This window comes from Cricetulus griseus (assembly GCF_003668045.3).
Source record: "Cricetulus griseus strain 17A/GY chromosome 1 unlocalized genomic scaffold, alternate assembly CriGri-PICRH-1.0 chr1_0, whole genome shotgun sequence".
NCBI classification, from domain to species: Eukaryota; Metazoa; Chordata; class Mammalia; order Rodentia; family Cricetidae; genus Cricetulus; species Cricetulus griseus.
In genome coordinates this window covers 269501242-269526014 of record NW_023276806.1, presented here as the reverse complement: position 1 = coordinate 269526014, position 24773 = coordinate 269501242, and the positions used below count along the sequence as shown (strand labels likewise).

At 44.3% G+C, this 24773-nt stretch overlaps 1 protein-coding gene across 3 annotated transcripts in view; it reads left to right on the top strand.

The window, feature by feature from the left end:
* Positions 1-518: 518 nt before the first annotated feature.
* Rtkn2 (rhotekin 2) overlaps positions 519-24773 on the top strand; it is a 67874-nt gene continuing 43619 nt past the window's right edge. The window contains exons 1-4 of one of the 3 annotated variants that reach the window (XM_027395061.2): positions 519-773; positions 8363-8559; positions 19262-19320; positions 24002-24055. In XM_027395061.2, coding sequence (XP_027250862.1) covers positions 735-773; positions 8363-8559; positions 19262-19320; positions 24002-24055 — 349 coding nt within the window. In that variant the 5' untranslated portion in view covers positions 519-734. Of the gene's footprint in view, positions 774-8362; positions 8560-19261; positions 19321-24001; positions 24056-24773 lie in introns of those variants that run through there. The other 2 variants (XM_027395060.1, XM_027395062.2) reach the window with 2 other exon arrangements.

Below are 24773 nucleotides of genomic sequence, written 5' to 3'. Positions count from 1 at the left end.
TGCTTGCCATGCATGAGGCTCCTAGTTCAATCCTTCAGCATCTCCCCCTCCTCAATCTTAAAAGACTGTGCTAAAGACCAGGCTTCAGGATAGCGCTGTTTGCTGACACTTCAGGGAAGCCAAGAAACCCAAGAACAGAAGAACTCACAAAAATGTCTACTGTGATGTCTCCCCAGCATGTTCTCTGGGTGAAGACATGTCTGAGACCCAGACCATGGTACCTGTGTCCCTGCGTGGTCTGTGGAGTCCGGTCAGTCCATCCTTTTAAAGATGCAGGACAAAGCTTACCTCAAACCTGACAGAGAAATCACCCACCTGAGCCTTCAATGCAGAGACTTCCCTAAGGCTTCACCCCGCCCTCCAGCTCAGGTCCCGCCCACCAGCCGAGACACCCAGGCTTGTTCTCTTACTTCAAGCTCCGCCCACCACAGACCCCACCCACTCACCCACCCACCCAGGACCTGCACTCTTGGTTCGGATCCCGCCCACCACACTCCTAGGCCCCTCCCATTTCCCCGCCCGCGCTTAAGGCCGGCTGTTGCCGAGGGTCTGTTCAGAGCCCTCGGGTCCCCGAAGTCTTTTGTCGGCCGCGGCCTAAGCGCCTCCAGTGCGCGTGCGCGGCGTTACCGGCTGGGCTTCCCCCGCAGCCTGGACTTGGTACAGCCGGGCGGTTGGTGCGGTCCGCAGCTGCAACCCGGGGCGCGCTTTTCAAATCGTCCCCGACTTGCACCGAAATGGATGGGCGGCTGCAGAGGGGCCTCCCCGCGCAGCAGGTGAGCGAGGCGGGGGACTGGAGAGCTGCAACCTGGAGAGAGCTAGGGGACCGATCGTGCATCGTGGCTTTACACGCCTAGAGGCTGCACCCAAAGAGGAGACTGAGACCGGGGCTGGAGAAGGACACCGGGGCCCTTCGCACCTGTCCGTCCTCCCCAGGCTTGCAAAACCGAGGTGATACCCCGGTAGCGGGTGCCGGGGTTGCTACCAGCGCCTCCGCGTCCCACACAGCTGTGCATTTAATGCATGGCGCTCCCCACAGCATTGTGGGCGAGCATCAAACTGGGGGGCGGGGGAAGGCGGCGGGGTGGACGCTCAAACAGCATGTTCTTAGCTTTAGGGGAAGATAGAAGTTTAAACGTGGGTTCTTGCATAAATACTAGCAAAAAGAAAGAACACTGAGTTGCAAACAAATGCGGTGCTTTTTAGGCATTTAAAATGTGTTCTAGCCTTTTTTTTTTTTTTTTTTTTTTTTTTTTTTTTTTACTTAGTGTAGTGGAGAATATTTCTTGGCCACATCAATTAGTACAGTCATTTCTCTAACATTTTAATTAAAAGAAAACTCAATGGAAATCTTCATTTCCATTTTAATTTCCACCTTCTTTTACCGGCTTCTGAAGTATAGTAATTTGAACCGTATACAGTTGCCAGATTTGCTGGTCAAGATTGGAATGGAAGACTGCAGTTTCGTAGAAATTTCCTTAGCAGACATGGCATTGTTAGGAAGTCCTCCTTAATTCCCTGAGAAGTGGAGCCAGGCTTTAAGTTATTGTGCAAACCATATTGGTAGTAAAGACCAATATGTTTTCTACTGACATTCACAGAACTTTCAAATCTCCTGTAAGCTATTTCTTCCTATTTTGTTATGTATTTTAGCTGTTCTGTTTGCTTAGTCCAAGGATAGCCTTGAACTACCCAAGCTCCTCTCATCTCCACCTCTCTCTAGTGTGGAAATTAGATGAGTGCCCCACCAAGCCTGACTGATACGGAGCCGGAGTCAAACCCAGCCTTGTGCATTCTAGACAAGCATTCTATCTACTGTTGTTAACACAGACTTGATTTCTAGTGAACTGAAGATCTGTTGGGTTTTTTGTAGGGATCACGTAAGTGCTGGTGTAGCCATCCAAGCCCAAACATGCTTATTAGTGTGTACTACAGTGGCATCCAAGAATAATGCAGAAGAGAAAGGAGGATAACACAGCTTGGCTGTTTGGAAGGAAAATGTCTATATATGTGTGTGTATACTATATATAATGTATAATATATATATATGCATATATAATATGGCAAGGCTGGTTTATATAAATATGGTAAGATAATTGTTAGTACTTTTGCGTGTTTTAAAGTTTTTATTACATTTTCCTATTTTTATTTAAATTAGAAACAAGCTTGTTTTACATGTCAATCCTAGTATCCTCTCCCTCCCCTCCTCTTCTGCCCCCAACCAACCCTCTCCTCCCATCCCCTTCCATGGGGGAATCTTAAAAGTCTGTCATATCATTTGGAGCAGGGCCTAGACCCCCACCCCCACCCCTTGTGTCTAGGCTGTGGAGTGGGATCCCAAAGTCCATTCGTGTACTAGGGAGAAATACTGATCCACTACCAGAGGCCCCATAGACTAACCAGACCTCCTAACTGACACCCATGTTCAGGGGGTCTGGATCAGTCCCTTGCTGGTTTCCCAGCTATCAGTCTGGGGTCCATGAGCTCCCCCTTGTTCAGGTCACCTGTTTCTGTGGGTTTCTACAGCCTGGGCTTGACCCCTTTGCTCATCACTCCTCCCTCCCTGAAACATAATTGTTAGTATTTTCTAAGCATTATATTATCAAAATAAAATGTAGAATTGGTTTTTGTTTGGGTCTTTGAAGATAAACAACAAAATTGTAATAGGTTTAGAATTCACCGGAATACTGAGTCAGGAAGAGAATTTTATACTTGACTAACACTGAATTTTTATTTGGTATGTGGTTTTTCCCCCAAATATGAAAGCTGTGATCTAATAGGGTGAAGCCAGAGATTTAGTTCTTTGAACTCTGCTCCAACCCTGGAGGTGACTTGGAATAGCATATTGGTTTTGAGTGAGACTCAGGTCAAATCTCATTCTGCTGTGTAATTCCGAATAACCAACGAGTTGTTTATTCTGAGCCTGGTTTCCACGGTTGCAGAATGTCTGAAATACCTGTCTTAGAAAGCTGTTGAGATTTAATAGCCTCTCTATCTAAGACAGCATAGCAGTGACAGGACAACAGACCTGCCCTAGTCCTCGGAGCAGCAAGGGCAGTCACCTAACTCTTCCTTGTAAAGTTTAAACTCCTACAAAAAGCACAAGTGTCCCTGTAAAGTTAGAACATGAGTTAGATTTCTAGTTTCAGTTCTCTAGAAGGGTTAGTGTTAAAACAATTTTTCAGATAAACAATTTTTCAGTGCATGGAATTTTGTTAAGGAATAGAGATTAGGGCTGGTGAGATAGCACCATGGTAAACATGCTTGCTCTACAAGGAGGTGACTTCAGTTGCTCTCTGGGACCTGTGGTGTAGGGAGAGAACCAACTCCCCAAAGCTGCTAGACTACCACATGAATACCATGGTACAGCAAGAATCTGTACACACACACACACACACACACACACACACACACACCCTCTCATCATCATCATCATAGTATAATAAATAAAATATTTTTTAAAGCAAGCATACTGTATATAAACTGCTTTTAATTTCCTTCCCCTTTCCCTTGGTCTCTTTGCGAGCATGGCGTAGTTACAGTTGTTAGGTGGGAGTAATTTCAGTCAGAATTACTTATGGATTGCTTCTCTCTTGTTTTCAGTTTTAAAAGTCACTTCTTCAGATCAACAATAAGGCCGTTCTCTGTCTTTGTGCTGTTCTATTTCAAAACCTTTCAGATGTCTCTTTTCCATAATCTAGCTCGCCTGTTTTGTAATTTTTACTCTTCTGTGGCGTTAGCAGTCAAATTCAGGACCCTGTGCCTTCTAGAGAGGCAGAGCACTGATGATCTAGCTTCAGTTTCTCATCTCTGTGTGGGAGCACATGTGTGTAGGGTTATGTTTGTCTGAGAACACACAAACACATGGAGGTCAGAGGTCAGCTTCAGTGTATTCCTTTATTGCTCTCCACTATTTTGTGGTGGTTGTTTTGTTTCTTGGTTTGATTTTGTTTGTTTGTTTGTTTTTGAGACAAGGTTTCACCATGTAGCCTCTGACTGGCCTGAAACTCAGTATGTAGAGGAGGTCGACATAAAGTCACAGAGGCCTGCCTCTGCCTCCCCTGTGCTGAGATTAAAGGTATGTGCCACTTGTGTGTGTGTGTGTGTGTGTGTGTGTGTGTGTGTGTGCGAGAGAGAGAGAGAGAGAGAGAGAGAGAGAGAGAGAGAGAGAGAGAGAGAGAGAGAGGATAGATAGACAGACAGACACAGAGACCCACAGAGAAGGAATCTTTCATTGAACCTAGAACTTTCCATTTTCTACTAGATTGGCTGCCAGTAAGCCTGGGATCTATGTCTTTGCCTCCCCAGCATTGGGTTTACAGGGGCACACCATGGTGCCTGGCTTCGCTGTGGTGAACTCAGGTCCTCATGCTTTCTTAGTGAAGTATTTCCCTGTCTCCCCATTTCTACTTTTATGTATCTTAAAGGTTGATTTTTATTTATATACACATGTGTGTTGGGTACCTAGGAGGCCAGGTGAAGATGTTGGATCCCCTGGAGCTGGAGTCATAGGTGGTTGTGAGCTGCATGTTATGGGTTCTGGGAACCGAACTCATATCCTCTGGAAGAATGGCAAGCACTCCTAGCCATTGAGCCATCTCTCGAGCCCTTAACTTCCACCTTTAAGGGGTCCAACTATTCCGTTTTGTAGCTTTGCTCTGTCCGTTCCATCTTAGCTTCTAACTTTATCTACTTATCATATCAGGACAGCGATGAGAGTGTCTGTTTGACCTGGTTATATGCAGGCCCTTATTCAGAAAGTAGAACCCTGAAAAAGAGGATGACTAACCTACTCTTCTTAGGGACTTGCTTTCCAGCGCTCTGGCAGGGTACACACAGGGCATCTTGTCTCATTGGCCACAGTCATCCTTTACTGTGCATGGCTGCACCCTTTGGGCTGTGGCAGTGACAGTGATGATTTTAGTTCTTCAGTCCTCTTGGAAAACAGTCATCATCACTGTATGTTCAGTGGATGCCCCTCCTTTCACGATCTTTAGTCTCACTGGCTCGCCCCAGACTTCACTTTCTCCCCAGCAGTACCATGTGTACCTACTAAGTAAAGACGAGTCATTTTGCTCTGTAACCCATGACTTGGCTAGAACTGGTAAATGGCGCTGGTCAGAGTTTCCTTCTCCATGTAGAGTGGATGTGTGCTAGCAAGTAGTGTGGGGAACATAAACTTGCTGCAGCCGTGGGCACTGTTAACTGAGTGTGCTCGAAGATGATGTGTTCATACACTTAGCAGTTAGTTCACCCTGCTGCATCAGCCCTTTTCATCTGCTTGGCCAGCCTTGGCAAAGAAGGCTGAGCCCTAGCCCACACTACTTGCTAGCACATATCCACTCTACATGGAGAAGGAAACTCTGACCAGCGCCATTTACCAGCTCTAGCCAAGTCATGGGTTACAGAGCAAAAGGGTAAAAGGCCACATGGTAAATATCTCCCATTTTGCTTTAAGTACCTCAGCTCTGCCATTGTGGTTGGAAAGTAGCCACAGCCAGGATAAGCTAGTATGATTCAGTCCAATTTTATTTACAAAAACGGGCACCAACCAGGCCGTAGTTTGCTAGCTAATTTCATCATAAAGGATGAAATTCTAGAGGCAAGCGGATCTCTGTGGGTTTGAGGCCAGCCTGGTCTATCGAGTGAGTTCCAGTTCAGCCAAAGAGAAATCCTGTCTCAAAAATTAAAAAAAAAAGGTCAAAATTCTAGTAATACCTGCCACGGATGCCTCATTTCCTTAGAGAACATTAGCTTAATCCCACATATAAGTTTATCTCTACTTTTTCCCAAGCCTCTGCAATTATTTGAGGTTTTTCCCTCGGCTGCAGAGAAGGCTCTCCTCATAGATCAGATGGTCACTCTGAAGTCCAGGCTGGTATGTAGTGTGGCTGTGGCCCCCTGCTGGTTCCTTCCGGTTTTTGCAATTTTATGATTGCTGAATTTCCCTGTCCTACAATAACTGTCTGTCTGAGCCTCTAAAGCACTAGGTCACTGGTTCTCAACTTTCCTGATGCTGAGACACTTTAATACACTTCCTCATGTTGTGGTGACCCCCCAACCAATGTTATTTATTGCCACTTCATAGCTGTAATTTTTCTGCTGTTAAGAATCATAATGTAAATATCCGATATTCAGGATATTTGATATATGACCCCCGGAAGGGTCATGACTCACAGGTTGAAAACCATGGCACTAGAGGCACCTAAAAAATTGCCCAGCCCTGCCTCCAGAGACCCTGATTTATTGGGGTCAGGCACTTTAATAGGACTCTCGCAGCTTCAGTTGGCTCTCAGATGTAGCCAGCTTTCAGAACCTCTGTGCCCGTTCAGCCAACTGTCTCCCTGTTGCTTGCATTTAAAAGGCAAAGCTGAGTTTGGGGGCACCAGCTGGTGTGTATTTATATTTGTGCTGTGGGGTAAAGCGGCTCCTCCCAGCTTCAAGTGCTCCCAGCATGCACGTGCCAGCATTAACCAGCCTGCCACCGTTTATTACTGTAGACATATGGGCCACGTAGATGGTTCTTACAATTAACTGCTGATGACATGAAAAGAGAAAAGTCATCTGGCCAACAAGTCATGCACAGATGAGAGAAGAGTTGGGGAAACTCGGTCACGTGCAAAGAAAGGAGACCGGCAAGGGACCGCTTTTATATGGTGCCTCAGGTTGAGGCAGGTGCACACTACATGATGAGGTTAGCATGTGAGGACTCTGCCATATGATGACAGAAGGTAATTAAGCAGATCTGTCCTCTTATGTGAATATTTCAGCTGATTAGCCTTGGAGAGTCAAGTCAAGCCATCTAGCAGTTTGCTTTTGGGATTCATCATGGACCGTCAACTCTCCTAGTCGGCTCCTTCTTTTCCTTTAGAAATGATTGTCCTTTTAATATTCGGCACTTTTATCATTAGATTCTCTGCACACTTTTAAATTGGTATTTCGGTACAAGAAAGTAATAGATTTTACTGCCGAAGCTAGGATGGTCACCTGACTTTTAGAAATAGACACACATGGGTTGCATGCTTGTACATAAAGAGGACCTTCGTGGCTTACAAGATTTGCAAACTTATAGGGAGTAAATTGAGAACTGTGAATCTTGTTTGTAGACTTTTAATGATATGAATGAGACTTGTGTATTGAATGAGACCGTTGCGTTGTGGTTAAATGGAACAACTAAACTACAAAGAAATGTCTTGATGTGATGACTTCAAAATAAACATGTCCAGTGCTGAGCCTCTGTCCCGGCAGCAGAAGCCTCTGGCATTTTCCAGGCATGGAGCCTCTAGCCTTGGCTTCTAGTTTTGTTTCCACTGTCACTGTGATGACCAGCCCAGTCCACTCTGCTGTTCATTTTTTCAGCTGTCTGCTCTTTCACGAAGTTTTTCCTGGGCAAATTCAGTGTCCCTCAGCCCTACCCCAACCCCCTGTAGCACTCAGGATCTGTGCATGTGTGTAATTTGTTGCTCACAGTTGTTATTGCATACTTAAAAATACTTTTATTTAGGTGTGTGGGGGAGTGTGTGCATGTGTGTAGAACAAAGAGGGTTTCCCTGGAGCTGAAGTTATAGGCAATTTTGTGTGTGCTGGGGACTGTTCTCTGGTCCACTGTAAGAGCAGCAAGCATGCTTAGTCTCTGAGCCATCATTGCTCTAGCTGCTTATTGTACATTTCTTAGGGCTGCTGTAACAAACATAGCAAATGACCAACACGTCCCCCCCCCAGATCTGGAGGCCAGAAGTCAGAAGTCAGTACATTGACAGCACTCCTCTGCAGGCCCTTCCTTGTCTCTTCCAGGTCTGGCTGCTGCCATTAGCCTGCCATATTCATCTCTGCCTTCACCTGACCTCCTCATGTGTCTGTCATCATAGGACTTTCTCTCTGTGTGTCTGTGTCTTTATGTGGCTTTTGTGTGTCTGTGTCTTTATGTGGCCTTCTCTCTAAGTCTGTGTCTTTACATGGCCTTATTAAGATTTGAGATGTGTTCTAATCCAATGTGATCCCATTTTAATTAATAATGTACAAAATTCTGTGTCCAAATAAGGGCACATTCTAGGGTTCTGGGTAGACACAAGTGTTGGGAACTTTATTAAGGTAGTGGAGTTTATAGTAGCTTTGTTTTTCCTCATCTTTGTTTCTGTTTTGTTTAGCCAGTATGTTGGAAAGAATTCCCAATAATGAAAGAAATGTAAGAGTTTTGCAAATAGCTTTTTAAAAGAGCTGTATTTTTATAGAGCAACAAGTCAAAAAACTTTGTTTCCTTCTCAGAAGGGTATGTAAATAAACGATGTCTAGTATATTTCCCATTGCCTGTCTTAAATGCAGTTCTAGTTGATTGCTACCTCATACTAACAATTCTCTATTTTAGGACTGCAACATCCGGGAGAAAATAGACTTAGAAATCCGAATTCGAGAAGGAATATGGAAGCTGCTCTCCCTGAGTACAAAAAAAGACCAGGTTTTACATGCAGTTAAGAATCTCATGGTGTGCAATGCTCGGATAGAGGCCTACACGGCGGAGCTACGGAAGTCAGAGGAACAGATTGCAAGTCAAACTGGAAGACGGTTAGTGCTGTAGCATACCTTCACTTTAATGTATTTGAACAGAAGACACAATGTAATTTAAGTGTAAGTAAAAAAAAATGTCAGGTCACCAAACCCTTTAAAGGCCAACATGGAAGTGCCAGTTGTGTAGACAGAAGAGCCGGAAATGAACTCACTAAACAGCCACTTCTATCGAGCAGTTCCCTGCTTAGTGTGGGACTCTAAAGTGAAATTGGCCAGGGAGCAAAAACTGGCAAGTGTTTTAAGAAGAAAGGGCAGAGATGGAGAGAGAGTGGAATCCGTAGAAAAGTGTCTTTAAGAAGTTAATTGCCATTGCTAGAGAGATGGCTTAGTGGTTAAGAGCACTGGCTGCTCACAAACATCGGTAACTCCGGTGCTAGGGAATCCTACGCCCTCTCCTGGCTTCCTTCAGCATGTACATGGTTCACATATACACACAAAACACCCATACCTGTAAAATAAAAATAACTCTTTTGATACACTCAAAATGATTGCTTATAGATGTCCATTTATCCTAAGAATAACAGCAACTGAAGTAAGTTGAACTGAGTTGGCCACAGATTATAAACATGTAAGTGGAAGGAAACTTAAAATGAACACACCCACACAGCCCTTCCTATGGTGAGCAAGTTCCAGAGAAGAGAGTGGTGTCATCCAAAGTGTTGCCAACTAGCTCCAGTCAGGGCTTGCATCTTAGTCTCTGGTTCAGAGGTCTTTGTCACTCCACATGACCCTTGTGGAACAGATGGAACATTTGTGTATCGTATAGTGTCCTATCCCATAGACAATGCCAGATTCTTTTCTGGACCTTGGGTGAACTCACTTTAGAGGCTAAATTTCAGCGTCTCTTAGTAGGACATTTGGCTCCCTTGTTGTTAGTAGTTCTGGTAGAAGTGAAAAGTCTCTGTGTGCTTTAGTGGTCATGGGGTGGGCCACCATATCCTTCTATTAAATTCCTTAAAAGGAAGGTACGGACAGGTCAGTGAAGGTGTCTATAAAAATAAAACAGCAATAGGGTTGTGATAGAGTAGACACCTAGCTACGAAGTGGCTAGTTTATCATTGGCCTTACCTTACTGTAGATGCTGGAACCTCTGTGCCTCAGGCATTGTGTTGTGGGTACATTATAGTGTGATAAGGTAATGCCTCTAAGTGGGGATGTAGACATACACTCAGCAGAATGCTTCGGTGCTCAGGAAATCTCCTAGTCTCTGTATTGTATGACCCAGCATTACTAACAAAACTATCCCAACGTCATCATCTAGGGTGGTGTTTGGAGGCTGATGTTCCTAAGCCGGGTCATAGGTCACTGGGAGGATGTGATTATGAATCGGGAGCTATGCCAGAGTCAGATGATGACAGCACAAGGCAGAGCGGAATATTTTTAAGACAAAGCTTGTGCGTCTAGAATGTGGTGAAGTTTGGGTTCTAGACTCCTCTGCTTTGATGAGGCTTTTTTTTAAATGGCAAAATGTGAGAAGCCTTTGTTTAAGAGAGTGTGAGACTAGGCATTCACTATTAGATGGTTTCTCTAGTTCTGGGATCATCTTCTGGGACACATATCTACCCATTTAGTGTTCCTTAACCATTTGTAATGAATTGTGAGTTTAGCGTTTTGTTAACTTGGTGTCATAGCTCTTCTGGAGTCGACTTATAAGATATCAAGAAAGCCTAGTCCATGTTACATTTATACAGCAAAGATGGGGCAGGGAATGGAGACTCTTAGCTGAATGTATGCCCACATGTCTGGATTGTTTTGCCTCACTAGTGAAAATATCTTCCGTTCTGTGCATGTACATGTTTTATGTTTTCATCATCCCTATGAAAGCATTGTAATCCTTTATTGATATCTCCTGGGATTTAAAATGATTCCTGATGATTCTGTGCGATACACCTGTTCCAGCTTCCCTTTGTATGCGCAGGTGCAGCCTGAGGCCACTGACCGAATGTAATGGAATTACAGGACTTGCTTCCTGATTGGATAAAAGTCATTGCAAAGCTAGTCGAGAATCCTCCCACAGCCTCTCTAGTTCCTTGAAGGAAATGACATGGGGTCTACCATTTGATCAGTTGGGTTCCCAAGCACCTGCTAGTTGCAGTGAGCTTAGTAAGCACCATGCTCAGATGCCCCTGTTTGAGGAGCACAGAGTGACAGACAGAGTGTCATCACAGGGCAATATAAGAATCTATAGCAAACATGTTGCCTTTAGATGCCATATCTATTCCTTAGTTGGTTTAGTCTCTGAGGAAGAAAAAGATGCTTTAATATATATGTAACATATATTAATGTAAATCAAAATACTGTTTTAATGAGGACACTGCTTTAACTCACCCAAAACTTTACAAAAAAATGTCAAAAATTATTACACTGTTACTCTAGAGCAGTGATTCTCAATCTTCCCAGTGCTATAACCCTTTAATATAGTTCCTCTTGCTGTGCTGACCCCCAACCATAGAATTATTTTCACTGCTGTTTCATAACTATCATTTTGTTACTGTTACAAATCATAATATAAAATATCTGTGTTTTCCGGTGGTCTTGTGGGCCACGACCCTCAGGTTGAGAACCCAGACTGCTCTAAGTCTTTTCAGAGCAGAATCTAATCAGAGTGTTGTGGTGCGACTGAGGAGCATCTGGTGTGAACCGGATCTTGTGGACGGAAGGAAACAATCCCACCAGATGATGAGGATCTGCTCCCCTAAAAGAAATAGCAAATGCAAACCTAGAGTGAAGGACGAGCTAAAGCAGACACAGAAGGGATGCACTTGGTTGATGATCTATGTAGGGTTTCCTGGCAGAAGACAGACTGCTAGGTGAAGTGTGGAATTGGCCGCCGGGCATTTGCTGCCTGCCCATCCTCACTAAAGACCTGGAAACCAGGACTGTCCAGGGTGCACAGTGCTCCCAGAGCTAGACCAGGGACCCAGGGACTTCAAAGGTGCTGTACCCCACCCCCTCCCCCACTTCCACCTGAAACCAGCCTTGCTTCTTTCTGCCTCTCAGAGCTGTAGAGTGATTACAAGGGTTAACGTCTACCTTTTTGAAAATTTCCTCCTATAACATTGTAAGCAAAAAGAATCCATGATATGACAGTGTTTAGGAGACCATATAGCAGTAGAGGATTGGAAATAACCACATTTTAAAACTAGTAGGTAAGACATTGAGACGCAGAAAAGCAGTGATGTAGTATCTGATAATGAAATAGCTTTTTGTGTTTGTTCTTTTAAAGGCAGGACCTCAGTGTGTAAACCTGGCTGGCCTAGAACCTGCTGTGTAGACCAGGCTGGCCTTGAACTCGTAGTATCCAATATGCCACCTAATGGTGGGTGCTGGGAACCAGACTCAGGCCCTCTGCCAGAACCGCACCTGCTCTCTACTGGGCAATCTCCCCAACCCCTGAAATGACTTGAGTGAATGAGTTTCTCGGGGACTTATTACCGGGTCTTCATTTGCAGCATTCTGTAGTGTGAACCGCTACTGACAGTAGATGAAAACAACCAGGTTGTCTCCCTCTGTTAAAACCTTTTCAAACCAGGGCTGCAGGACAGCTGCACCGTGTGCATTGACTTAATTTCTGTCTACCAGAGTAGTGCTGGGCTTGTGTGGTGCTTGGAAGAACTGAAAGCAGAAAGTCATCGCTCTGCAGTTAGGGAGGGTGAAGCCACTGGCCCTCTTCCCCTTCTAAGTTACAGTGAAAATTAAGACTCACTTTATCTTAGCTGTGTGTTGCTTCTCCTTGTTGCTTCCTTTCGAGCTTCTTGCTGCCCCCTGTTGCTCACCATGTCCCGGTCTGCCTACTTCTGCCTTTTGAAAAGCCACTTCTTTATCTTGAGCTCTTTCATAGATAAACATCTGCAAGTGTTCACTTAGTTGGCTGTTAATTTCGCGGCACGTGTGCTCATCCACTGCCTTCTCTGTGTGCCTGTGGACACACATGGTTCGGTTGAAGCGTCTGAGGATGATTGCAAATGAGACATGTGCTCCCTAATAGTTCGCCATGTGTCCATCTCTAAGAACATTCTTCCACAGGGTCAAAAGATGATTATATGCAAAATGTTAATCATTTTCTATATTCACCCTTACCCAGTTGCTCAAAATCTTTCATAGCTGGGGTTTTTGTTTATTTTTTCACTAAAATTTGATTTAGATTCACACAGTGCATCTGGCTACATCCCTTTGGTTTCTGTTAATTACCCTTTTCTAAAATTCCCTTTTCACTCGTGTTTTGAAGAGTCTAGACATTAAAACCATTTAAATATCCTACATTCTGCACTTGTCTGGTAGTTCCCATAAGTTGTCCTGGAGCCTTTTCCATATCTTCTTTACTATAGCTGCAAGTTGACTGTTGGGTCCTTTGACCTTGCACTTGGTAAGCAAGCTCTGTACCACTAAGCCCCACGCTTGGCTCTTTTTCTGCTCTTTATTTTGCAGTAGGGTCTCACTGAGTCGCCCAGGTGGCCCATCAGCGGGGGCGCCTGCCTCTGCCTTCCCAGCAGCTAGACTATTGGCCTGTTCCTCAAGGCCTGACTCAGCCTCTTTCAAAAGGAACTGACCTCAGCCTTTTGTCGCCTTTTCCTCTCTGCCTTTTTGTAAGTGGAGTCTGAGTGCTGGGACTGTGAGAATATTATCCCACAACGTCAGTGGCTTTATCATCCATCTCTACTCCTCACTTAAATCACTTCTTGCAGGGGGTTTGCAAATGGTGATTAACTTGGTTCTTTCCCTTCAGTCCCTATTGGCTGAAATTCTTCTGTAAAGGACCTTCTGGGTTTGTCTGTTTTTAGTAGCCAACCGAGTCCCATTTTTGCTGTCCATGCTCTCATGGGTGTGGCCATCTACAGTTGACCCACATGGCCACACCCTGAAAGAAAACTGATTCTCCCTCCTCCAGAAGTATCCTCTGCCAGCAGCTCCTCAGCTAGGGGCAGGCCTCATGAGCCACTCCTACTCCATGCTGGAATACTGACCGGCTTGATCTTGTGCAGATTTTGTGCAGGCAATCATAGCTACCTCGGGATCGTGAGTACAGGTCCTGTCATGTCCAGAAGACACTGGCTTTGGTCCTCCCTGATCTCTGTCTCTTAACAGTCTTTCCTCCCTCTGTTTCTGGAAGGTCCCTGAGCCTTGAGAGAGGGGCTGTGACATATATCTCTATTGATGCACGGATCAACATTCACGGGACTAGGCTCAATATAGGTCAATATAATTTTATTCGGGGAGAAGTCTCTTACACAAGAAGCCCATGACCTCCCCCAGTTCCGGCTCCAAGGATCCATCCAGACTGCTCTCCATGCCCCGACCCCAGACCTAAAACTACTGACCAAATGGGTGTGGTCAGCAATACATGTGCGGGCGGGGTGGATATCTCACTACATAGGTCCTGTGGTTGAGCACAATGCAGCCACTTAATCTCTGCACTTGGACCTGTGATTCTTTTTACATTCACCGTCACTATCCACTGCAAAAAGAAACTTCTCTCTTCAAGATTTGAGAGCTGCATTGATGGGTCTGTAGAGAGATAAGAATTTAGAGGACAGTTTGATACTATGTCCAGTAAGCAAAATAGTAGTAGCATGTTAACAACTGGGGCAACTTCTTGCAGGGGTTCTTTGGTTCTTGACCCAAACAATGGGTTCTTGACCAGATTTATGGTTCTAGGCATGCCTTTCCTCTTGTGGAGCAGACATCAAATCTAGTAGAAAGCAGTTGGTTACACCCAGACCATCCATGCCACTGTGGCACCCATGGGTATACCTTTTACACTAGTCAGAATTGTAGCTCACAGGGCTCACAGCCGGCGAACCAGTTAATGGCTCCACCACCCCTCAGCCGCTTGTCTAGCTAGCCAGTGGTTAGGAAGCCTCTCAGTCAGTAACAAATTGACTTCTCCATGTCTGATGTCTGCAGCAGTAGGATCTTACTATCAAGTTCTGGAAGGCTACCAAGAGCAGTGATGATACTCTGTATCGTTTACAGGGTTCCTGGGTTTTCTTTTTATTTCTTTAAACAATATTTTTTTAAATTTATTATCTGTGTCAAGATGAATAAACTTACTCTGTTTTCTCTTTTCTCTCTATATTTCATTTTTGTGAGGGTCCATATGCACTTGGGTGTGTGCAGCTGGAATCCAAAGGTGAACCCCAGGTGTCTTCCACCTTGGTATTTTTTGAGATGGGGTCTCTCATGGATTTGGGGCTTTCCTGATAGGCCAGACTGAGCTAGGCAGTGAGCCCCAGGGACCTACTTGTGTCTACCCCCCTATCCTCCCAATGCTGGGATTACAAATGTGCTAACTCACTTGGTTTTTTACATTGGGACCCCGGAGGTCAAACTCAGGTCCTTATGCTTGTTGAAGTACTTTACCAAGTGAGCCCTCTCTCAGCCCTCTTCACGGCCTTTCTAATTGTGTTATTTCTACTTTGGAAGAGTGGATGATATTTTATATAGTAAGGCAGTCATCTCCACCTGAGCCGCAGACTCCAGACTGCTATTAAACAATATAACATTCACTGCTTGTCATTGTGCCGTCCAGTGACATTGGACATGTGCTGTCTGATGCTGTCACGAGCTAGTAAATTCCACAAAGGAGTGGTTTTTCTTTCTCTTCTTCACTTCCTTGCATAAATCAAGTATTTTCCCTTTGAGTTGCCACTTAAAAGGCTGCTTCCCTGATTACAAAACTTCTAGGCTGCAATTTCTACCCTTGAATCTTGAAACTCTTCCACGTCTTAGTTTGTTTTTTTTTTTTTTTTTTTAAAAAAACTAATGCTTAATTATCTTTCTGTGGTAAATAGCTTGGTCCTTTTGCCTGGAGATTGAAAGCAGTGTTTGATTTTAATGTTGAAGTTTGATGTGTGTAAGGTGAACTCTTGGGCTTAGTTACACACACACACACACACACACACACACACACACACACACACACACACACGATTCTTATCTGAAAATTTTCATTTTAGAAAATGAGCTGCTAATTTTATCTAGTTATTTTTTTAATGAAGAACTCTTGCCACTCACACAGACGCTGGACCCTGGCCCTGTCTTCTGTGACCATCCCTTATGATCTCTTAGAACTTGATTCTTTTCCTTCTTGCCAGCTGCAGCCCCAATTTGCTTTTCAATGTCGATCTGAGACCTGACTGTTCCTTCCAGTTCTGTTCTTCGTCCCTCTCACTGTGTGTCTGCCTGTGCTGCATTCTTACGTCAGCATGTTTGGGCTTTCTATGCTCGCAGTTGCATTTCCCTCCTTGGTCTCATGTGCGATGACCTGTTTAACTGCACGGAATTCATTCAGGAGTATTGTGTTCGTGTTTTGTTATTTTCTCATTTTTGAAAATGTGGTTGCTAGAATATTTTCATGAGCTGACTCTCTACAGGGGCTTTGTATGGATATGAGGGTCTCTTTTTTGGCAATTGTTATTGTTGTTCATAATATTATGATTTAAAGGTGTTTTCCTGCACCAAGACCCTGGTGGTGTGAGTGGGATGTTGCTAGAAGGGCTTTCTGGGTTTCTTACTCAATAGTGTTTTGCTTTTAGAGTAGTGGAGCATACCTTTAATAATAATGTTTTGGGGGGACATTGGTTGTTTTTTCTGGTTCTTGGATATGAGATATGACATCATTTCTTGGGGCTCTTAAGGTTAACTGCTTTCTTTTTATTTTCATGCTAAACGTAGGACCTCTCTCCCACTTCATGCATCTCTCCTCCCATTTACATAGTGTTTTTCAAGACAGGGATTCTCTGTGTAGCCTTGACTGTCCTGGAACTCGCTCTGTAGACCAGAATGGCCTCAAACTCACAGAGATCAACTTGCCTCTGCCTTCCGAGTGCTGGGATTAAAGGCATGCGCCACCAGTGCCTGCCCATCTCTTCCACAATAGTAGCAATTGTTGAACCTAAGTACATTTCAAGTCCCCAGGATCTCGTACTGGAATTCCACAAGTGTTGTCAAGCTTTGGGCACATTCTTTTCCTTTCTAGGCTAGTGTAATATCAGCTAATGGTTACCTAACTCTGGGATAAGGTCTCCAGGAGCAGGCTTTCCTGTCTTCCAAAGATGGTGGTATTTGTGGCACCCATTTTCTGCTTGTGCTCTTGGTGGACATTGCAGGAGACCTCGTTTTCCTTATTGACAGCAAGGCCCTGGCTCGATGTGTATAGAGAGTCTCAGATGACTGCTTCATGGGAACTGCAAATTAGACTCTGATGACGTCAGCAGGTAGCTTAGTGTAGCTTCTCCCTAAGCCTCAGCTCCACCCTGGAGCCAAAACATCTGTAGTCACAGTGCAGGCTCCTGTTTGTGTGACACCTTAAAGAATTCCACAGGCAAACTAGAATCGTCACTTCATTTGGCAGCTGCATGAGCTGACTAGGTATGTCCCTTCTCTCTCTCTGTGGGTGCTGTCAGACAAGCAGCAACTCACGGAGGGACGTGGTAGTGAACTGTGAGGCCCAAAGCTCAAGTTCAGATCTTCTGCATGTGCCATCCCACAATGCATGTGCTGCCTGCCTTTCTCAGCAGCAGTCCCAAAAGCCTAAGGCCTGGTGAGGCCCTGTGCTGGGTGGGATGCTCATCACACAGCAGCCTCCTCCATGCTTACAGCGTTTACACATTAGCGCCGTCCTCTCAGCCTCCATCCCCCCAACCCCAACCATTCCGCCTCTTCTTGACTTAAAAGCCTGAAATGCTTTATTTGGCTTTGTAAAAATAAAATAACACTAATTAGAGTCATTTATAGGATTTAATTATGTGTGTCATTCAACGTAATTGTGAGCTTTTAATGGGGCCGGCGTAACTCTGTGAGTCGAATATGATTGCCTGCCCTCACACCCCAGTCTCCTCCTTTATTGCTTGCATACTGTAAGTTAAAAGAAGAAAAAGCATAGATGGGAAGGAAAAATTCTGTGCTTGTAGTTGTTCTGTAATGAAACATGTATTTGGAGACACTGCTGAATTTATTTCTTAACGTTTAGATGGTTTAGTGTCTATGGAAAAGGGGCTGATTATATCACACTTGGGTATAATCTAGGGCATCATGAGTCTGTTACCATCATAGTTTTCGGGTGGCTTTAAGTTCTACGCTGTGTATTTCTGAGTGTTTTAGTTTTCACTTATTTGCATAAAAGGCAGAGGGTTTTATAATATGCTCTCAAATGACAGAATACCACTTAGAATCCTGTTACTATTTCATTAAGAAAATGTAAAATATTGTTGTCATTATGCTATTTATTGTTACAATGCACCAGTTCTGGCACAGAAATGCTGTTTAAAACCCCCATATGGAACAATATAAAACAGGCCGAGCTGTGTTTACCCAGAGCATTTTCATACAGATTTTTGAGCAACAGAGTGGCAGGTTGGCGCCCTCTGTTGTGCATTTTCGGTATCTACAGGCAGAAGTCTATGTAAGTTAAGTTTGTGTTTATGTGTTTTTCTCTTAAAATGAGCATGTAGGGCTTGGGAAGTTACTCATTTCAGTGGTAGAGTAATGGGCCCTAGGTTCGGTCCTCAGCTCTGAAAAAAATTAGCATGTGCAGGTCTTACCAAGATAACATTCTGAACTGGGTTTGCTTGAAGGGGTCCACTGTACCTTTGTTCTTTGCTTGGTTTGACTAATTGCAGCATTCAGAGCTGGTGTGACCATTGCAGCTTTTCACACATATGTATCTTTAACCTAATAAAACAACCGTATTTAGCAATTTCTCGGTTAATTTGGATGAATTGGGAAAACATCCCACTTTTGCACCCAAAAGTGTCTAAACTGAAAGTAAGGGGAGTTTCAGAAATTCGAGGTTCGAGTTTTCTCAATTTTTAAAAGACTGACTTAATTCTGCAAAATTTTATGTCTAATTGGATTTATATCATAGTTTGAGAATATTTTTATATCATAACTTCTCAGGAATCTGTTCCTTCTTTGCATCATGTGGGTCCTGGAGATGAAACTCAGGTCCCCAGGTTTGACTGCAAATGACTTTATCCACTGAGCCATCACCCGTTCCCTTGCTTTGTTTGTGAGACTGGCTTTTCAGTAGCACAGGCTGGCCTTGAAGGCATGATCTTCCAGCTTGAATGGTGTCTCACTTCGTATCAGTGGATAAAGACTTTGGGAGTGAGGTTGTCTTGCATCTCAGGATTCCCTTGAAAGAGGTTTTCTGTTTTCCTCTCTGCTTTCTGTCCTCTCATATTAATCTACTGCGTGCTGGTTCTTTGGAACTCGTGAGAAATGAGATACTATGCTAACTGCACGTAAATTACAGTGTAAGATGAGTTGGGTTTTGTTGTTGTTGTTGTTGTTTTCAGCTTCAGGGATAGCAGCTTGCAGCATGATGTAGGCACACCTGACTCCGTTAGGCCAGTAAAGCTGATGAACTCGAAATGTAGGTTCTTGTGATTGCAGTTCCAGGGACAGGGACAATACTGTCCATTGTGTTGAGTGTCAGCAAGACCACGATCATAGTGTCACCAGTACATGCTATTAGGAAGTATAATAATTTATATAAACTCAGAAGATCGTGTCTCTATATCTCTCTGAAAGCTAGCTAGCTGTTGACCAAACATCTTTTGAGCCAAATGCCCCATTTTAGTAATTAATATTGATAGGTGTGTATTTATTTTGAAGTTTGGCGATTTGTGAAAGACTTGAAATAGGTGCTTATTTAAAAAAGACCTTGGTTGGTGCTGATGTATTTTTCTCTTGACAGTGATGGGAGCTGTGAAAGTAGAGAGCAGAGAGCCTGCAGAGGGAAGATTGCTCTGTCAGGTATGCTGTGGACGTGTCCCTGTGTTGCTGAATATGTTTCTAAAGTGGCTAGCATTGCTGGCCTTGTATATTCTGAATTTCCAGTGTCTCCATTTTCGTTGCTCATACCTCTCTCAGAAGATTTATTCCAAACTATTTTATCATTATGCTCTACAATTGGGTGTAACTTTGCGGTTTGGGGAAGCTACATCCTCTGTTAACATACACCATGTAGATTTGTCCTCCCTTTAGACTGTGGAACGTGCAGAGGGTGTGTTAAATTACCTGCTTGCTGTGTGTGCAAACCCACAGGCTTCCTCTCCCTGCCTTGTCTGTTTGGTGATTCTCTAAGACGAAAGTTTCATGGGGGTTGGCCCCGTGTTTATTTTGTTTATCACATCACACCAAAGCCACTGACACTGGGCTTGGCTGGTGATTCACTGGTGATTGCTCAGTGAATGCTGGATAGATGACCGACCACTTTCAGCTTGTAAAATCCAAACTGCCCCAGTCCCGCCAAGTTTTCCATTCTGGCCCAATTCTTTCTCTGGCTCTGTCTCCCATTACCCACCCCACGTGCTTTAGGCAGATATTTTTTTTCCTTCCCTTGTCAACAAAAGCCCTGGTTGAGACACCTAATTGGGTTGTGAAATTGTGGTATTTTCTCCAGGATCTCTTTGCTCATCTCTAAACCCTCCCATTATGGCTCACTCAGGCTCCAGTGATGCTTCCTGTCAGCAGAGTTAGAAGGCGCCTTGCCACTAGATGGCGCTTAGGCTGTGTAGTCTCAGTTTCTCCAAAATGGCAGGGTCACCCAAGACAATGGCATAGAGATGAAGCATGATTAGCATGGCAGGCTTGCGTCAGCACATCCTAGAAACACCAGTGTGCCCTGCACTGGCTTCCAGCAATAGCTGGCTCATCCCATTGGCCTAGCTGCTATGTCACCAGGTTTGCCGCACAAGGGACCATTCTCTACCTCCATCACGCACAGTCAGGGCTGGTCAGAAGTTACTATGCAAGGAGGACAGACATACATTTTATTTTAGGACCTTATTGGAGTCATTGCCCTCTGCCGAGCAAAGAGTGCTTCAGAGAATTAGATGAGCTGCACAAAAACCTGTTGCCTGTTTTGTGGTTATTTGTGTTCATGCTTGCTCTTCTGCTTGCAGCCGACACAAGGCCTGGCTGCATTGTCTGTGTCCTTTTGCTGCCAACATAGGCCATTTGCAGAGCCCTCTTTACTCTGTTTAAATACATTTTAACACGAGTAGATTTACTATTGCAGAACTTCAGAGGAGATCTTCCACCATCACTTCAATATTGCCCTCCTTCCCTTGCTTCTAGTAAGCCACGGCTCCATAGGCAGATGAGGTAGGTGGTCTTGTTAGACCCCTGGAAAACTCAGGCCTCCGGGGTCTCAGCCCAGGACCTTGGTCACCCCAATCACCAGGCGGATTCCAAAGCTTGATGCAAATTGCATGAGGCTTTATTGTTGTTTAACGAGCTAACCCCATGTTAGCTCGGGTCTTTCACCCACCCGCCATGGCTGATGGCTAGCAAAGACAGTTCGAACCGACTGCATAGAGATCTTGTAGGGCAGCGTAAGGGGAGTGTCTAGGGGTACGCACAGGCTCAGGATTGGTGTGCCTCCAGGCTTGGAGGGCTTGCCCTGTGTTGATTGGCCAACTGGTTGTTATGGCCCATAGGCCCTCCCAGGGCGGTTGCTGTGCTCTGCGTGCTGTTGCATTGCTGTGTGCTTATCCGTAAAGCACACCCAGAGCCGTAAAGCATAGCACCACCAGCTAACTTCTAATTGGTTCCTTGCCACGAGGCAGGGATCTGACTTTCTAGTGACTAGGACAAGATCAGACAAGCACATGTTCAGCTGTTATGGCTGCGACAGGGGCAGGCATCTGACCTTAGTGACTAAGACAAGGTCAGACAAGCTGTTATGGCTGCTGAAATGGGGAGCTGGTCCCTTCAGGCTGTTCTGTGAGTCCTGTGATCATTGCCATCTGTTTTCGTACTGAGAGTGCTTGTTTGCTTCCACTGCATTTAGAAAGGGTCTACAACAAAAATACGGTAAGACGGGTCTTTTCATCATCGCAGATATCTTTGTACAAAAGCCGAGGCCGTCTTCCCCCAAAGCATGTTTTTTTTCTTCCCAAGAAACCCGGAAGTGGGATGCATGTGTCATTAACATGAGTTTTGCCTCGCTGGACACTTACAGCCAAGTGTCATAATGTTTCTGAGATTGCACTGTAAACAGGGCAGACCTGGGTTTTGAGTTTCTTGTACCTGCTTCCACTGGCCAGAGCTTCATAACTATAAAAATAACAAGTCCGTCCCCATACCTTCTACGGCAGGTAATGGCACTGTGGCAGTTGGTGTGTGTTTTTACCAACTCCCGATTCAGCGACTAAGCCAAATCAGTCAGCCATGCACCTCAGTGGTTTTCTCACTTTTTTTTTTATTTTCATATGTGTGTGTGCATGCTTGCATGTTTGTGGACATGTGTAAGTACATGCATGCATATATGTGGGGTCCTGAGGTGGCGTCATTCCCAACCATTCTTCTACCTTATTAATTTTGAGGCAGCGTCTGTCTGTCAAACCCACAGGTCCCTGGCAATGACTAGTCTCTAGAGCCAGCGTTCTTTGGGGACCCCCCTGAGGCTGGAATTACAGGTGGCTGCCACAGCCATCCTGCATGTAAGTGGGTTCTGGGACCCCAAACTATAGTTGTGGCGCAAGTGCCAATGCCCCAAGTCCCTAGTTGTCTCTTCACCAGATTATAGTCTGGGACCTGATACATCAGGTTAGCTAGCCCGTTTGGGCTGTCTTAGTTTGGCATGAACTGTCAATAAAGAGAAAAAACAAAGGTGAACTACTGTAAGCTAAAACCCAGGTGGTCGTTTGCCAGAATCTGGAAGGTGTTTCTGTCATTGGAAGCTGGATCCTTTGTTGCCTGAAGAATACATGGCCAACTGGGAGACAGATTGGAAATCCTCTCTCTCCCTTGGTTTATATGGGAAATCCTCTCTCTCCCTTGGTTTATATGGAGTTGGGACGAGGAGAGCAGGATTGACCCCCTGGCTGTGGGGAAGCAGCTTAGGAAACCAGGGTTAGGGTCCTTCCATGAGAGTGTGAATAGTTAAAGCTTCCCCACCACAACCAGGACAGCTGCAGTGAGAAACCATTGACCATGGAATGGTCATGGAATGAAAGGAGGCAGCCATTGTGGTCAGCCGAGCTGTAACTCTAAGACAAAGGCATTCCCATTAAAACCAAGAACAAAAATAACAATGTCTATTATGTCAACATCATCTAACACTGCTTTGGAATTGTAGCTAAAGCAATGACTGAAAAATGAAGCTATTGAAAATGAATAGGCAGATTGGATACTTTTTGAAGCTAATGGATGGTGGATGGATTTGACCCTAAGGGAAGTTACTGAGACACTGGAATTAAAACATTCAGTAAAATGTGGCTGGATTTAGGATAAATAAATAAAAAGTGGTAGTTTTTCTTAAAACCAGCAATAACTTGCTACAGAATATAATGAAAGAAAAAAATGCAATTTACAATAAGTCGACAACTCCCCTCAAGCATTAAATATTCAAGAATAACCTTAATTAAAATGTAAGGGTAGGAGCTGCAGGCATAGCTCAGTAGGAGGCTCTTCCGAACCCCTGGGCCTGAGCTCCAGCCCTCAAACAAAAAGGCCAAAGTTAGAGAAAATGTTCAAAGTAAATATATTAGTTCCCTGGGCCCATGAGAGGGCTCCATAGGTAAAGGTGCTTGCCTCCAACCCTGATGACTTGAGTTCAGTTCCTGGGACCCACATGGTAGAAGGAGAGAACCAACTTTCACAAGTTGCCTCTGACCTACACACACACACACACACACACACACACACACACACACACTAAACACACACACACACACACACAGGGGGATAGAGAGGAAGAGAGGGAGGGAGGGAGAGTAAATGTTAAAAAAATAAAAGTTTTGAGTTCCTAAATAAATTGAGAGGGAATTTTGACCAAATTGTAAAATTCATATAAAGAACCGTGACAGTCAGATGCCTCCAAAAGACAGCAATTCTAGCACAGTGTTGGCATTGGGAAGTATAGTTGTTGATATCTGATTTGGTTCCATCTATGAAGTGTTTGGGCCAGGAACAGACACGGGCTCAGAGTGGCACATCTGGGAAGGCATCCTAAAGCGGGGGGGGGGGGGGGGGGCAATAGATGTGGAGCTAAAATGATTATTTAAAAGAATGTGTTCACTTCCAATACCTCCAAATTTCACACATATTTAATAACCTCTGAAATTATCACCTGTACCGCTAGAGAGATGGCTCAGTGGCTAAGAGTGTGCATTGCTCTTGCAGAGTTGGGTTCCCAGCACCCACGTAGTGGCTCACAACCATGTGCAACCTGAGATCCAGGGCCCTCTTTTGCCCTTCGTGGGCATCAGACATGCAAGTTAGGCAGAGATATACATGCAGGCAAAATACACATACACATAAAAATAAAGTATTTTAAAAATCAACTGTAAACAATAATTAGAAAATGTCCTGTGTGTATTTCATCTTGGCTTTGATGGGCGCAATCTATTCTGGAATTCAGATGTTCGCATCATGGGTAAAATAAAATTGTGAAAATAATTGTCATTTTTTTTTGCCCTCTTTATAGATATCCGAATACCACTAATGTGGAAAGACTCTGATCACTTCAGTAATAAAGAATGTACGTATGGTTTTATTTTGTAATCAGGAGTGTTTTCTTTAGTGCTCAGGACACAAATTTGTGGTTTCTGAGGACAGAGTTGGTCGGTACTGAGATATATCGCTGCCATTTGGCAATAAGTACAGAGCTGTTGCTTTCTGATATGGGGTCTGTGTGTTATCAGTTCCCTGATTCAGAGTAAGATGGTGCAAACCAAGTACACTTTCCTATCATTGGTGGGAAACTGAGTGATGGGCTCATGGAAGAGAGATGAGGAGGAAGGTAGACAGCCCTCCCCCAACCCCAACCCCCCGCCCAAGCACACACATATTAAAAAATGCCTGGGGTGAGTAAGCAAAGGTGGTACTATTGGTTTTTTTTTTTTTTCCTCTCTGATACCACCTGGGAGGTCTCAGCTTTGCTATGTTAGATTATTTAACAGGATGTAATGAAAGGTTTGATCTGATCTTTTCTTTTTCCTTCACTGTTTTATTGGCTGTATGCAGTCTTCACAAATCTGTGTATTGCTTGGACCACGGACATTAACCTCAAATGCTTCCTAGTTGTGTGAGGCAAAGTTGAGCTATCCAATAGTCCTTTATCTGCCTGGTCTATTGTGATGGCTTTGTTCTCCATATTCTAAAAGCTGAATGGTATTGGGCATAATTAGTTTTATATGGAGAACTTAGATTGGGTTAATGTGTGTTTTTCAGTTAGGACCTATAATTTACTTTGCCAA